This window comes from Halichoeres trimaculatus, unplaced genomic scaffold, assembly GCF_033239565.1.
Source record: "Halichoeres trimaculatus isolate MK-OKI-2021-1 unplaced genomic scaffold, fHalTri1.1 fHalTri1_scaffold_15, whole genome shotgun sequence".
In the NCBI taxonomy this organism is placed as follows: domain Eukaryota; kingdom Metazoa; phylum Chordata; class Actinopteri; order Labriformes; family Labridae; genus Halichoeres; species Halichoeres trimaculatus.
Window position 1 is genome coordinate 21,180,704 of NW_027437193.1, and position 16,141 is coordinate 21,196,844.

Here is a 16,141-nt window from a genome sequence, read left to right on the forward strand (position 1 = left end):
TAAGGACAGGTCCACGTCGTCACTTCTTTGCTTACACCTGATAACCAGCACGACGTCCTCACCTCCTTCTCCTCGTATTGTGGGGAACCATCAGGCCTTGCACCAGTTAGCATTGACATGCTACAGGCTACTAACAGCTGATTTCACATGTAAACAATGTAACCATAGTTACATGTAGGATCTCCAGACAAACACGGAAGCAAAAACAGTAAAAATATCATTGAAGACAAAACCAGTGTAAGAATGACCAACATGACCAACAAATATACATTGTAAAGAGACGAAAAATTACAAGAAACAGACAAGGCAGGGAGAGCTGCTGTAACAGGCAGCCACAACAGGGTGGCGCCTAGCAGGTCGACATTTGATAAACAACAGTTTTTAGTGCTTCCACATTACTTTTATTTCTTGGGGCTGGAGGTTACCGCTTGGAGTACACTGCAGCGGTTGCTTGTATGACTCCCTGCCTATACCTTGAGTCTTCCCCCTCTCTCATTTCCTTTCTCTCTTCAGCTATCTTATCAATGAAGGAATCATTTCTCCCCCCAAATAAACAAACTTTTGTTGAAATTAATCTGAATAGCTTTTAGGGAAAGTAACAAGTCATAGTGTAAAGTATGTATTTTTTTTTATTGAAATGTGCTGCTTAAAATAAGGCTTACTCTTGAGGTTATGCTGCTTATTTATCTGGAGGGCTAAAGCAGTGTGTCGATACCCAGTACAACAGCACTCCATCAATTAACAACGCTAGATACCATCAGCAATGACTTTTTATCCACAGTTACAAGGTGAGAATTCTCTTTCAGTCTAAACAGACCAAACTTACACAGTACTTTATAACTCTCCTGACCACTCAAAGCTCTTATCTACCACATTACACCCATCACTTCAGACACCCGTTTATAAACCTGTGGCTGTGCTTTCAGGAGCAACTTGGGCTTTATTTTTTGCTCAAGGTTACTACAACAAGCAGTAGGAAACAGCTTTTACTTAGGGTCACTTCTTAGGCCATCAATCAAAGTTTATTTTGGGACCTTAAAAAATAAGGCTTAGCTGTGGTAGGGAGAAAAAAAAAGATGACATTTACTCTTTAAGTTGGGTAAAATCAACCACCCCCTTAGACTTTGTCCTTAACATTGATTTGCTCAATTTATCCTTAAGGGCAGAAAAATCCAGACAGAGAGGGAGAGGGAGGTGTAATCTGTGGATGCCACTGCTCCTTGGCTGCTAAATCAATACTCTATCAACCAGTGCTGAGTTAGAGCTCTGCTACTCTTTGCTCAGTGTTTTCCTGCAGGTTCCTGTGGACCTCTGCTCTCCACAAAGAGCTGACAGACTGACATGTGGGGACTCTTTATTGACGGATAAGGGGATTGAATCAACAGGAGAAATTACTCCTTCAATTTAGAGGCAGTTTGATCCAGCCATGTGGAGCCTTTTAATGTGGATAAACAAGGATGGAGATATATTAAAATACAGGAAATTAGAAAATGTCTGCTTCTGCATCTGGCACTTCTTGCAAAGCTCGACAATCTAATTAGGCTAATTAAATTCTATAATCACTCGCAGAAGCAATTTCAGGAGCAGCGTGTCTCGAGTCTTGTTGATGCTGTACGCTATGCTACGATGGGATCCCATTAGTTTGGGAAGGTTTTAGTCATCTACATGCTGGTTTAAGCCAAAAGGATACATTATGTTTCCTGCTTCGACAACACTCACTGACTTCGCTCAGAGCTAATGAGGCCATTTGTCTGCTGAAACCCAGGAGAATGTGCTTATCACTGCATTACCTATTAAGCCTCACGTGGCCTCCAAAAGGAAGGAGCTGTCACTAATATCCCTCATGCTAAGAAGAAAAAGAGGTGTTTTTTTAAGCAGAGGGAGTCATATGGCTGAAGGCTATCTGCTGTTCTGCTCTTCAACATCACTGAATGATCAAGTGGGCTCAGTTCTTGACAGGCTGCATTAAAAATTAGGTCCAGAGGCCTTTTTCATCACACATATTTCCACTAATGTTTCAAGTACTTAATCATGAAGCTTAATAGTTAGTATTTCTTTCCAGTATTTAATGCTGTCATTGACTGTGACAATGAAATATTTCAGAGTATCCAATGGTTGTAGGTTTTTAAGTCCAAAGAGATGATGTAACTCTGGTATGATTAACACCAAAGGACACACTATTTAACAAGGCTAATGCTGATAATTTGTCCTTTTACCATCTCATTATAGTTAACTCATCAAGCAACAATCTCTGGTCTAAAATATCTGATGCCGATGTGGAACTGTTACAAACTACAGGTTTTCAAGGTTCCTCCTGAGGCTGGATGGAGGGACACCAGAAACAATAAACACACAAAGGCAAACAAACACACAAAAAAACAAACAAAAAAGGTTTTTAAAGAAAAATAAACATGTTTGCAGCCTGGTTCAAGAAACCTGTTCAGGTCTCAGAACCTAATTTCTGTCTGGCCGCGCACTGTTCAGGGGTTGAGTTTTGCCCATATAAAAACATGGCTGATATCATTGACAGGTGGGTGCCCCATAGCTTTCTGCAAAGAACAAATGAGTGACGTCCCAAATAGTATGTCCATGTGTAGTCTGTGGTACTGATGAGGTAACAATAGCTTGTTTAAACATAATCAAACTTATCAGTGAGACGGGGAAACTTTGCCCAAATACTTTTGGAAAAAGTTCCTGTTAATATCTTCCTTCTCATTTCCCTCACAGCTGCTGTGATCTACAACATGTTTAAGACAGGGATGTCAAACTCGTGCCATGGAAGGCCAAGAGGCTTCAAAAACTCCACCAGCTGATTTCACTAATTACCTCACCTTCAAGCAGAGAGCAGGGACGTATCAGTGAAATCAGCTGGTGGAGTTTTTGGTTGGAAAGAAAACCTGCAGCCTCTTGGCCCTCCATGGCACGAGTTTGAGATCATTGGTTTAAGCAGTGAAGCATAAACTAATTATAAGTACAAAACATTACAACAGATTTTGTTAAAGACAGTTTGAATAGATGATGATTCTCAGATATAGGGAAGCATTGATGAAAAAATCTTTGATGACTCTTGACCAGTTATCTGGTAATACTACCCTCAGAGTAAACTGATTCGCTGATGACTTCATTCTTAATAAATTTGAGGCAGTTTTTGGAAATTAGCACACCTTGAATATGCATTTTCTCCAAAATTGCCTCTAAAGTGCTTCTTTTATATGACCACAGATAAGAGGCTTATAGTTTTTGTAATATATTGAGTTTGTAGCAATGCAAAGGCAGGTTCCAGCTTTGATTGTAAAATCACAATTTAGCTGGCAGCTAATTCTAGTTATTGTTTCATTTGTATTGATTTTTGCTGCTTTTTTAAAAATATTTCTTGTCGTCCTTGTTATTAATTCCTCTATCTGGATAAAGGGCCCAAATTAATCTTCATTTAAAAAGCGTAAGTGAAATGTCAGAGTCATTCAGGCATTCATTACACTGTCTTTGAGTGAACATAAAATCAATTTTACAAATTTACCAAAAAGCTTTTTTAGCCTTCATTCAAATGAAAAAGGTTAGTTGAAAAAATAACTTCTTAATGTCTCTTTAGTCTACGTCATAAAGCCTGTTTTCAGTCATTTCAGAACACAACAAAACACTGCTTTCAAAACATCAATCCATTAAAACTTCTATTTTTATGTGCACACATGTATAGAAAAGCAATAAATAAAAAAAAGAAAAGTTTTTTCAAAATGGGAAAAACCACTAGGCAATAATAAGGCTAGCTTGCATGTGAGGTGAGTATCATGGGCAGCTGTCAGTGGGCTGTGTTGGGCAGTAAGGGAACATTTTGTGCTGAAAGTTGTTTGAAGGAAGAAAAATAAAGAAGTGTGAGGATGTGAAACTGCTGGTTTTGTTGCATGGATCAGGTCAGGTCAGGTCAGGTCAGGGCTCAGTCTGTTTAGCCCCAAGCTACTGCAAATGGTGAATGCCATATTATTTTCTCATTGGCCAATATAAGTCAACAGTAAAAGTAATGACCCATACCAATTCAGTTGATATATCTGCATCGCTGCCAGATGTGCTCCACAAAACAAGAACTGACTGAAAGAAAACTGAAAGACTTTAAACCAATGGGCACAACAGTGCTTTGTTCCTGTGTTATGATATTCATGATGATATTGAAATCATTTGAATATTTGAAATGTGGGTCCACATGTGAAAAAACTGAGTAAAATGACGAGTTGATGGTTAGATAATAGTAAGAAGCTCCTGAGGTTGTGAGGCAGATGTCATTACAGTTTTCACACCTGGACGCCTTTAGCTGCCAAGGAAAGTCATAAATAAGTCACAAATGTGGGGCAGAAATGACATCCTCAAATCTTATAATCTTGCAGACATCAACCCAATTTTTTCTGAAAACCTACACTGTTCATAATTCCACTGCACACATCCTCACAGGCTGTTTTTAAGAGAGATGAAAAGAATTTGAGACGCCAGCAACATGAGCCCCACAGGAGTTGGCTCCAGGTGGGGTTGTTGGAGCATGGCGCTCCTTCCTCACTGTACCTACTCCAGGAGACCGAACATGGCGGGGTGAAGTCCCCCATGCAGGACTCTTATTCCGTCTGTGTCACATCCCATTTGTAACGCTGCTGCAATAAGGTGACTCACACAACAGTGGAATGCTCCTGTTTGTGTTTTTTTCTTCGAATTTGTTTTTCCTCAGATGTTGCCCCTGGAGGTGTGAAAATCTACTGTTCACAATCCAACAGGGAAATACAAAGTGTGTGCGAGTGTGAGGCAGAGTGAGTGGGTTTACACGCGTGCAGTACATGTCAGAGGGATTAACGTGCAGTAAGTGCTATCCCTGCCATCTACAGTGATATTGCCTGTTTTTATTCACTATCGCACTTTCCATTAGGCTTCCATAAAGCATTATTACTGTGCATGCCGCTCTCCCTCCCTGCTGCCATTACTCACGTCTGTAATTCCCCCTATTTCTGTCTCGTACTTTCTTTTCATTCTCTTGTCACTTTCCCCTTCACCTCCCAGCATCCCGACATTTTCAAACCTCCTAATTAAAAAACAGAGTCATTCCAAGCAGATGGCACGAGCTGGCCTAGGTAATTATTGCCAAGTGAACCATGGCCCCAGTAGACTTTCACTGGAATGAGAGGCAGGCTCAGTTTTAGGGAAAGAATCTCAGATTTGTAGGGAGACGCTCCAGAAGGTAGACATCGGTGAGTCCACAGAAGTGGCCTGAGATGGACCTCCACTCCTAAACCCTTGAATGTGGAGGCGTGGCTTTTGATAACAATAACCATTTAGGCTTTGTTGTTAGTGGGTGCTTGTAATTTTCCCAATATTTACATGCAGCACCTTTTTTTGTTGGTACTTGATGAAAGAGAGACTGGCAAGTTGACCCAAACCTATGATGCTTTTAATCAAAGAAGGTCTTTCTTCGCAAGAGTAGACAGGAAGAAATACTACAGAAGTCAAAGTCACTGTTATTGTGCTGGTAACAAAATAAAGACAAGGCAAAAAATGGAAAGTCACAGCTAAGCTGGAGGAACACAGACTCACAGCAAAGCTGGAAACAAAAAGAAAACGAATTTAATGCTCTAGACTAGATACTTGAGATTCTTGACAAAGGGTGGCACATGAAAGAGCTCCAGATCTGGCACAAGACAAGGGGAAGATGCAGACTTTAATGCAGGAGGCAAAGGGACACAGGATAAAACAAAGAGGAGTGAGGCTGACATTCACAACGGCAGGAAGTGAAGTGACAGTGTGAGGAGAAACCAGACATGACAAACCTGAAAGATAAGACTGATTTAAAAAGGTTAAGCTTAACCTCACTGACTACATGTGATACTATGACCACTTAGACTGCATGCAGTTTTTTTTATGCGTGTATGCCTTTAAGGTCAGATGCCATGTTTGTGCATTTCTCCCTGGAAGACTGTATGGGAAGAGTAGGTCATTTCGGATGGTGTAACCCATCCAAGCTGTCAAAAAGCAGGTCGTAAGGAGAAATAAAAAAAACCCTGAAATTTTCTGGTCCCTCCATGTGTATTTTAGCTTATCACAGCGCATTTCTTCAGTCACATGTATTTAAAATAATGGCTTCATCTGCAATGACCCACATGTCCTATCTGACCTTAAAGGTATTAGCTTGTAAACGCTGGATTCAGTCTAAATGGATTAACCCCTTGATGCGTGTTGTTGCAAATTTGCGACATACCCTGTCAGGTCTTGATGCAGCTGAAATGACCTTTGTCTCCCGTTATTACCTACTGATTTATATTCTACACATACCATAGATTGTATCAGATCCACTATGTCACAACATTTTGGTAAAGGGATGAACTTCTAATGTCTATTTATCTATGTCTTTATCTATATCTATATCTAAATATAACAACTTAGTTATAACTATTGTGTGTACTATACTCGAATTTACAATCTCCACTTAACTTAACAGCTGTAAGAATACAAAAACACATAAAACAATCTTCTTTTGATAATTGTTAATTAATTGAGGCAGTAAGGGGTTAAATAAGGGATGCACCTTTGCAGAATTGTAAATCTCAGTACCACAATTTAAGGAACAGAGTATGTGAAATTAACTCTTATTTGGAATCAGATTGGATCAGTACCAAAGCCTGGATATTGGGGACTCAGAAAGTTCAATCGGTGCATCCTTACTTTACCTTTTGGAGCAATGTTAAACACATCCCAGGATGAGTGAGTGTCACAAACCTGGCTCAAGAGAGTGTGACAAAAAAAGGAGACCACACAGAGTCTGCAATGATTTACAATATACTTTTACAAAGTAAATAAATGACTGCAACAAGAAAACAGACCAAGCAACTGCAGAGGAAGGCAGGATGCGTAAGGCCTTGGCCATCACAGTGAGCCATCTCCAGAATAAATCAGAAAATTAAGTCAGTGTCCCAACTGGGTCACTCAACTTAAAGAAGTCTGGACACCACATTAAACATGTGGACATGTGACCTGCAGAGGCTCCGCCCTTCATCATTCTGTGAATGTCTCAGTTGAACAACAATACAAAGTCTTATAACCAGACACACTGGGTCGTCTCAGGCTCTTCCTCATCTTCTTTCTTCCCATCTCACGGGAGTCAACTAATTAATTAATTAAATGATAATCTTAACGTGTGGTGTACTCCAGGATTTGTAGGATGTTTTGAACCTAATTATTCTGCTGTCTTGGTAACCTGCCGCAGGGTCCCTTTTTGTAAGCTTCTCGCCCTCAAATGAGAAACCACCACACCTCCTACATCAGCCGTGAAAGGTTTCAAACTGAGCACGCTAACATGTTCATGTGCAATGCAGGGAGAAACAGTCTGTAATTTTATCCGTAGAGCACACTACTAATGAGTTACACACTTGGGGGAGGTGCTGGTTAAAAGGATGTCACAGGCCCGGTGTGCTCCGTAATCATCCGTCTTCACCTCCAGACAAAAGCCCACATTCCTGCTCTCTAATGAGGACACAAGTGGCACTTAAGCTGCGCTAAGGAGAGCCTACACACTTTATGAAATCTAAATAACAATCAAAAATGTGTTTATTTCTCCACGCCAAGGAACTAAAAGGCTTGGCAGAGCTGAGAAGAAACAAAGGGAAGAGAGGAAGTGTTTGTCGTTTATTGGGTCAGCTCATTATGTTCTGCAGAAAAGCGAGGAAGGATGATAATAGACGCACTTGGAATGAAATGTAACACGTGCTGCTGATTGTGGTTACAGGCTAAAAATGCATTTATAGTCTATCACTTTGTCACTACGACACATTTCATAACTGGCTTATGATGGTGACAGCAGGCCACTATGAGCTGATATGGCTTTGACTTTGGCTCTCTGACACAGGAGCTAATTGAGAATGAGGCAATTAAAGAAGATTTAGACTAAGAGAGGAGCCGTCTTTAATCAGAGTGCTTCTCTGTAGCAGACTGACCTGAACTGTAAGCGCGATGCTTCAGTGTTACGAGGTCCAGTCACATGATAGATAACACTTCATTGACCCAAACTGTAAATGTGATTATTAGATTTTAGAGAGATTTTATGATTGCTGAGAGACAGCCAAGGAAAACCAAGGAGGACGAAGGAGAAGGACTGATAATATTCACGTTTATTCACATGATAACAGTTTGATCATCTCGCTGTTTGTCTTTAGGAGTCCTAACTGTCTAAACTGATCAGCTCATAAGATACACTAAGTAAAGGGACGATGAGCTGTTTGTGATGAAGTCAAAAGCACACCTGCTCTGGATCTCTGATTTCACACCATAAGTCAGTCCTTTACCCAGTGTTCAGTGCCTGGGCTACATTTGGTTTCATTGAGTGATGAAACAAAGAATGTCGTCATAAATCAATTATTGTCTTCCACGCTCTGGAGGTTTTATATAGAGAGACTAAAGACTAAAGATTTCACAATTCAAAGCTTCATTGGTGGCACTGATTTTTTTTGTGAGCTAGCTATAACACGGGGGTTTTTTTAGGGCAGCATCACTGGATGACTCTCCCCTTTCCTCTGTCCAAACCAGAAGTACTTACTGAGCCGCCATATTGAGTGGTGTCCCAAAGTGTTAATTGTACTCACAGGGGAGAGGAGAGTGATCGGAGGAGCGATGGGAGAGGAAACAAGAGCAGACATCACAGAAGTATTTTCACTGGCAGACATATGGGAAAAACCCTCATCTGGGATGTCACTGATTGGATGCTGCAGCAGCTCATTGTGTTTTCTTGTTGAGTCTCTTTTTTTATGAAGGCAATTTTAGACTAAGAGAAAACACTGTTAGAAAAGTCTTGTTACATTTCCTTTAAAGTTCATAAAATTTTCTTTTTCCCAGAAACTTGATCTAAAATAGACTAAATGACTGAAGTGTTTCTGAGACACCATAAATCAGGTTATATTAACAAGATTCAGAGTGCCAGATCAGATATGCTCTAGATAAAGGCTTAAAAATGAATAAATCTAATATAGATGCATTTTTTCTGGTAAAGTGTCAAAACTAGGGATGTTAGATACCACTTTTTTTCAGACTGATACCAGTACCAGTGAGTACTTCCTCTTCAGTACGCACCAATACCAAGTATTGATATTACTAGCGTGTTTTGCAGTGACACATTATTTTGATCAGAGACAGCACAGCCACTCGGCAATTGAGTCCAAAATAGAACACAGACAACTTTCACTGAGTTTACAATCTTTTTTAAAAATAAATTAACGAAAGTGCAAAATAAAGCTAACAACCTTCAGTGTTTTTGTATTCTTTAAAATCAACTGAAGTGTCAAATAAAATGGTTCATTCATGTTGTCTGAACAAGACCTGACGCACATTTGCTGTGGTGTTAAACTGCAGCTAGCAAGGAGGGCTTGCTGGGCATAAGATAATTTTGCCTTGAGTATCGGCTGCTGGTATCACAAGTACCAATACCTTGCCTTGAAAAAAGGCTGGTATTGGCCCGATACCAGTATTCACCCATCTCTATTCAAAACAGAATGAACTGGTGCAGGTTTTTCGTAATGTGAAAGTGTAATAGGTTAAAAACACAATGCACTGTTACTATTTTTATTTTATTAGAGTTATTACAGTACACATGCGCAGGCACACAAACAGATGTTAGCTGACTGACAGATGATCCAGCTGTGATCAGCTGATGCTGTCATTACCAAAAGACGTTGCTTCATGTGACACTGCTGTGGAATGGACATCTCATTTCTCTTAAAACAAATCTCTTTTCCTCTCTTCTCTCCTCTTCTCATTTCTTTGCATCTCTCCCATGCGTGATAAAACTTTGCAGCTTTGTGATTAAACCAATGTCTTCCTCCTTCCGTCTTCCTGTATCCTGGTACGACAGGGAGGAAAGTTAGTTGTGCTTCCTCCACAGTTCTACCAGTGCATTTTTTTTCCTCCCTTGCATTCTTTCGCCTCTCTGTCAAGTTTTTTGTGCTACTTTGCAGCTTCCTAGTGGGTGCTGGTGAGAGGTCACCGATTGGTTGTTGTCATAAATGTCATGTCATTGAACAAAATGTTTTGCATTCCATATTGATTTTATCTTAAGACAAGAATGGCCTAAAGCTGAGTATTTTGGCAAATTTTCTTTCTGCTTGAAAAAAATCTTATATTTGAGTTTAAGACAAGCCACTAGTTTGTGAACATTTTGCATCTACTACATATTCATTTTGCAGACTCTTTTGCCCAAAGTGACAATTTACTTTATCTTGTTTGGTAGCAGCATTTTTTTAAGTGTCTACCACCTGACTTCAAAAGGTGATTTTTTTAAGAGGAAGCTACTGCTGCTGAAAACTGAAAGATAGAAAAGAATCTTTTATATTGGAAAAAAAAGAGAAAAAAAAGTATGCTGGATGTGGGAATCAGCTTACACATGATAAAACCAGTGTTTGGCATTAATAATGTACCAGTCTTTCATTGATCCCATCTGATGTCCTGTGATGTGTTTCAGCTGAGGTGGGAAAAACTAGATCACACACAGCCGTGGTCATGAGTTAAAGCTGTGTCATCAAAAATCTGTCAAACGATCCATACTGCTAAAAAATAAAACACAAGTCAACCCTGAGCTTTCAGACGCATCAACCAGGTGGGACTAGCAGAAGTTCAGGTTGGGAGTGAGAGGTGTCTGAAAGCACTGACTCTTTGCTCAGTCTGAGGTCTGGACCAGGGAAGTCAAACTGGGAAATCAAGTGTTTGAAGCTCTTTCAGAAAAGCTCACTGTGAGGGAGGTGAAAAGCAGGCCAGTGGAGGGAGGTGTAATCATTCAGTTAAAGGGATAATAGCAGCCATTTGCAGAAAACCTCTGCTAACCGCTTGATCACATGTCCTGTGATGAAAAATGTTATTTAAAAATCATTTTTAAAAGAAGCACCAGAGCGATAAGTGCAACAATTTAATTCTTTCCAGCCTCAGAGAGCGGATCAGCTTTGGTACGCAGAGGGTTTGAATGTCAGACTTTCAGATTTATTTTTGTCTCAGAATCTGTCAGACCTCAGGTTTTACCCGAGTTAGCTGTGCAGGCTGAGGAGCAGCTACTCTGTGGTTCCACTCAGTCTTTTTCTATGCCATCTCTTCTGTCTTTCCCCACTTTTGTACGTATCCAGTTGAAAAAACAAATTGCCTGTAGCACATCTAAAAAAGGTCAGTTCCTCCAGCCTTTTAGTTGTAAACTTGTGGTGGATTTTGCAACGGTTAGACCACAGACATGCAGCTCAGATTAAGGATACCTGCAGGCTATTAAAGATATTTGAGAAATACTTAGCCTATTTAAATGAGGGTTACATTCAAATCACCATTTAAGAGTTCTCCATCCTTCACATAATTCAGTGTTTACTCAAACTGACCTTAATTTGCTCGCTGTGTTTTCCCCTCACATCTCTCTTTCACACCCAGGCCTTCACCTCTGCTCTCCACCCGCACACATCAGAGCACCCTCGCCCTTTACTCTGCCCTTTGTATCAGTTGAGACTAAAATCCTCACATTTGTTTGATTTGCAGATGAGCACATGTTGAGGCTTGTTATTAATGATTTATTGTATAAAAATGGCGTGATGCAGAATGACACCAGATTCACTAACAAGCTTTTAAAACCGCGTCACATCAAAGTCTCTCGTTGTGTTTCCTTTCAAACATCCAAACCTAATTACAGGTAAGAAAAATTAAAATTGGTAGTTAAATCTAACAAAGAAAAGTCTGTGTGAAACACAGGGTCCACATTTACCCCAAATAAAGCACATTGCTTTGCAAAGGTTTGTACCAGTGCTTCACAACAAGAAGGTTCCAGGTTCAAAATACCAGCCATCCAGTCATGGGAGTTAGTGATGAAGTCTGGTTTTGTGTTTTGAGTTGATTGTACGCTGTAGTAGCTGAAAGTCATGAGCACTGCATACTTCTGTTATGTCAGTGTTTCTCTGCAATACTCCTCCGAAACACATGAGGGCAGTGTGGGCCGTATGATTGTCAGATACGTCCCTACTTGTGCTTGACTGTGATTTTGAGTAAAGTACGTTATATCAAAGTGAATACATGATGCCATAAACCATACAGCAACTGTTACAAGAAGGATAGAGTGATCACATGTAGGCCATCATGTGGTGAGTCCAGAAATGTTTTACACATAGGAACCACAATCCCGCTCTGTGGAACAGTCTCAGGTCTCGTGGGCCCTGATGTGTAGTTATGTTTGGGAAGCGCTGCACTTCAACTAAGTACGTAGGCCTCTCTGAAGGAAGGGGGGATACATGGACCAAGGATGTATGCTATGGCGTAGATTTTGGTACAGAAGTATAAACCAAAATGTATCTGAAAGTGGGGCTGGGACCATACGCTTTTCTCCCGATTCTATTCTTTTACGAATTTTGGAGTGCAGATTTGATTTGAATAACGAGTTTTCCTTATTTCTGATTTTTGTGATTTTTAATTTGCTTTTTTGACATCAGACCATGTGAAAAAGTTAAATGGTGATTACAATAGTGATGATGATTATGTGTACGGACTATAGCAGGAACCATGTATTCCCAAAAAATGCACATCACATGTAAATCAGGGAAAAACTCTTTGTCTGGTTGTGCGGATTCTGGTGAGATCACGCTTCACGGAAACAGACGCTTCACAATGACGTAGGTGAGCCGTGTGTGTGTGATACCTGTTAATGGTCCATATTGAGTGGTGTGATTGCTGGTCGTACTCTCCAGTGGGGAAATGGTGCAGCAGGGGGCAATCGTGCTTGAGCACGGCACGGTCTAGATGGTCAGTGTGCCATCTGGCAGTGCTTTGGAGCTGAATTTCCCATTTAAAACACCATCTTAACTCGTTTCTGCTTATCAACCACAATGTTATGTTGAATGCATGTGCATTAATGGCATGTCAAATACGTTAGTGACCTTAAGAGAAATTTGACTTGACGTGCTGTTATGACGCCAATTTCGACAGCCCTACTTTAAACATGTAATTTATAGAGGAAGTATTTGTTTATCAACAACACCAGATGGGTGCACAACTTGGGAGCAGAAGCACTGCAGAGTATAATGGTTTGTCAACTGATGTGAGGGAGTTAACCACCAAAAAAACACATTTTAAAACTAAACATCATCACTTATACGGATGGTAAACTGCTCTCAGGTTTGTGAAATAGCAGTGAGTGGACAGAACAGATCAGAGAGTGGACAGATATTAGGTGGACAGATGTTTTTAGCAGAGAAATCCAGCGTGTACCCAGAGAGCAATTTACACACACAACTGCCACTCCATGCTAATGACTGCATTATCCGTGGACACTTACCAGACTGTGACAGACCAGGACGTAAACATGTGTCAATAAATCAGAAATCCTCTCAGACCAAAAAAGAAGCACACAGACTGCTGAGTCTGAGACCCGGTTCATATTAAAAGAACCAGAAAACTACGTCCAGAGTTAATTATTTACCCCCAGACATCGCTGGTGTTCCAGTGTAAAATGTGACCCTGTCAACTGGTGACTCTCGGCTGTGGTCACTACTAACTCTAAGACACTTGTTGCTCTGTGACGGTCAAAACTTGATAGACGTTGCCTCTGTTGTATAGTATCGTTTCTAAAAACTGACCACAGAACAACCGTACATTTTTATGCTGATAACAGGTTGAATTTAGTGTTTAAAAAATGCTCACTCATCTGAATGAATGGAGCTAAACGCTGCTTCTGTGGTCAAGATGTGTGTGCATCTTTATGACGACGCAGACTGATAATCCCTCTATATAATGTTGTCAAAGCTGGGTGCAGCGACTGACAACCAGAACTGAGCAGCTGTTTAATGGCCTCACTGACCGCCACTGTTTGCAGCGCTCCCTTGATTTGCCATCAATAACTCTGCTGTCTTAAAGTTTCTTGTGCAACTTTTGGTCCTGAGTGCTGCCCTCTGAGAATGCTTTCTTAAACATTCAGCCTGATGTAAAGATTGTGTAGGACAGTGTGGGTAATGATGGCTATTCTTTTAAAGGTATAGTTTTCTTTTTTTTGTAAATAATGAATAAACCTTCAGCTGACGTCGGATGGAACAACAAAGGAGTAAAGGGGCGTAACGGAGCACAGAGGCAGCAGGGCAGAACGACGCACTGTGTGTGTCTGATTGCAAAGCCTGAGCTGTTTATCTATATGTTTTGTCTCTTGTGCGTCTACAGCACTGTAACACAATGAAAACTCAAACAATAGGAAAACAGTATGATTGCAGATTCAGAGTTAACATTTAAATGGACCAGAGGAGCTTCCTTATCGCACAGAGTTTCAACATATGACGTAAGTTGTTTGTCCTTTGATCCCAAGGTGAGGAGCGATCAGGAGTTGTTGAAAGTGGGTGCAGAGTTAGATTAGTGTGAGCGACTGTGGATTAATCACTGCCTGCTCTTTCCTTACAGCCCCTCAGCTCAGCTTAAGCTCCCCGCACATCTCTAAATGCTCGATCTAATTCAAAGCATCAGAGCCAAGATGGAGCAGGCTTAGGAGCAGTTGTGGCAGTGTAACAACAGGAGCTGAGGGGCCTTTTAGCCGCTGATTTATTAGACTGGACTGCAGCACTGGAGTTACAGGAGGAAGAAATTGAATGGCTCTGACCTCTGTCTGCTCCTGGCTCTCAGGTCTAGCTTACAGGCAGTGTGTGTTTAGCGAGGGGAGGTTCAGGAAGATTCTGAGAAGCGTGTGTTTCTCTTTGAACGCAGCATGATGTTAGTAGCAAACCATGATAAGCTTTAGGCTGTTTAGTGAAAGTTTTGATCGCTCTGAGTTTGTCTTCTTTTTGCTTAAACAGCCGTTTTTCCTGACACGTTTCTGGTTTCTGATTCCAGGCACGTTTGACGTGTTTATCAGCCCGTGGCCCCACCGGCTCGTAGCTTTCTGTGGTAAACAGGTTTGAGAGGTAACAGGTTTAACCTCCCCGTACCAGCAGTGTTCTGCAATCAGCATCCTTTCCTCTGCTCTGTGATGGAAAACCTGCAGGAGAGATTAGACTTTCAGAGAAGGAAGGAGAGGAGACGGATGGGAGGGGGAGGGGAAGGAAAACACAATAAAAGAGTCAAGAGAAAGGAAAGTGTAGATATTCAGCCAGAGATATGAGCATCAGAGGCAGCAGAGGAACAAAATGAGAGATGATGAGGCTGATCTCCTCTGACGAGACGGGTGGTTGTTGGGAGTCAGTTTCTGTGACCAGTATGACAACAAAGATAAGACCCCTCTGCAGACTGACTCTGTTCTTACACCGTTATGTTAGCCTCACCTTTCCTCTCCTAACAGTTTTTTCTTTCTCTTTCTGTGTCCTCTCTGTCTTCCCTCACTGAGCAGCCAGGAAGACGTGTGCTCCTGCAGAGTTCGCCTGCCTGAACGGACAGTGTGTCCCAGGACGTTGGCGATGCGACGGAGAACCAGAGTGTCCTGATGGCTCTGATGAGGCCGAGGAAACCTGCAGTAAGTAAAACCACAACAACGCTCACATCAAGAACTCAAAGTTTACCTTTGTTTTGGCTTTGGTGTGGCCATGGTGTTGTAGAGGATTGTACTTCTAGAATTATGTTTGTCAACGTATGAAAAATAATGTTCTACTTTTCAGGAGTTCAAGGATTTTTTTTGTAAGAAAGAAAATAATATTGAGATGTTGGCAGCTGTTTTTTTATCCAACACTTTTTTAAATTCTTCCGTTGAAAAGCTGTAAAGGCTACAAACCATGTATCTTTACCTCCGCCAAGGATGTTATGTTTTTGGGAGTTTGTCTGTCTGTTTGTCTGTGAACAATATAACTCAAAAATTAGCGAAAGGATCTTGATGAAATTTTCAGGAAAATGGGATAAGGAAGAAATGATTAAATTTTGGAGGTGATCCGGATCACCGTCTGGATCTAGGATTTTTTAAGGACTCTTTATCATTGTGAGATAGGGCCGTTAAAATGGCCGGATTGCTTTGCAAAACAATACAAGACAAGGTCACCATAATTTTAATTCTGGATACTAAGATCTGGAATATGAAATATGAACTGGGTCATCATAATTTTTGACACTGTCAGGAAACAAATTATCGTACAAACCTGCAACTAACACCAAATTGTAGCAGACAGTCTGCTGAAAGGAAGCATAACATTGAAGTAGGGCTAAAGTGTTGGTG

The 16,141-nt window shown here is 40.9% G+C and overlaps 1 protein-coding gene across 2 annotated transcripts in view; it reads left to right on the forward strand.

Annotated features, from left to right (window-relative positions):
* Nucleotides 1-16,141, forward strand: part of LOC141804093 (low-density lipoprotein receptor-related protein 8-like) — a 150,174-nt gene that overhangs the window by 37,538 nt on the left and 96,495 nt on the right. For both annotated transcript variants that reach the window (XM_074688345.1, XM_074688346.1), the window contains exon 3: nt 15,329-15,451. In XM_074688345.1, coding sequence (XP_074544446.1) covers nt 15,329-15,451 — 123 coding nt within the window. The remainder of the gene's footprint in view (nt 1-15,328; nt 15,452-16,141) is intronic.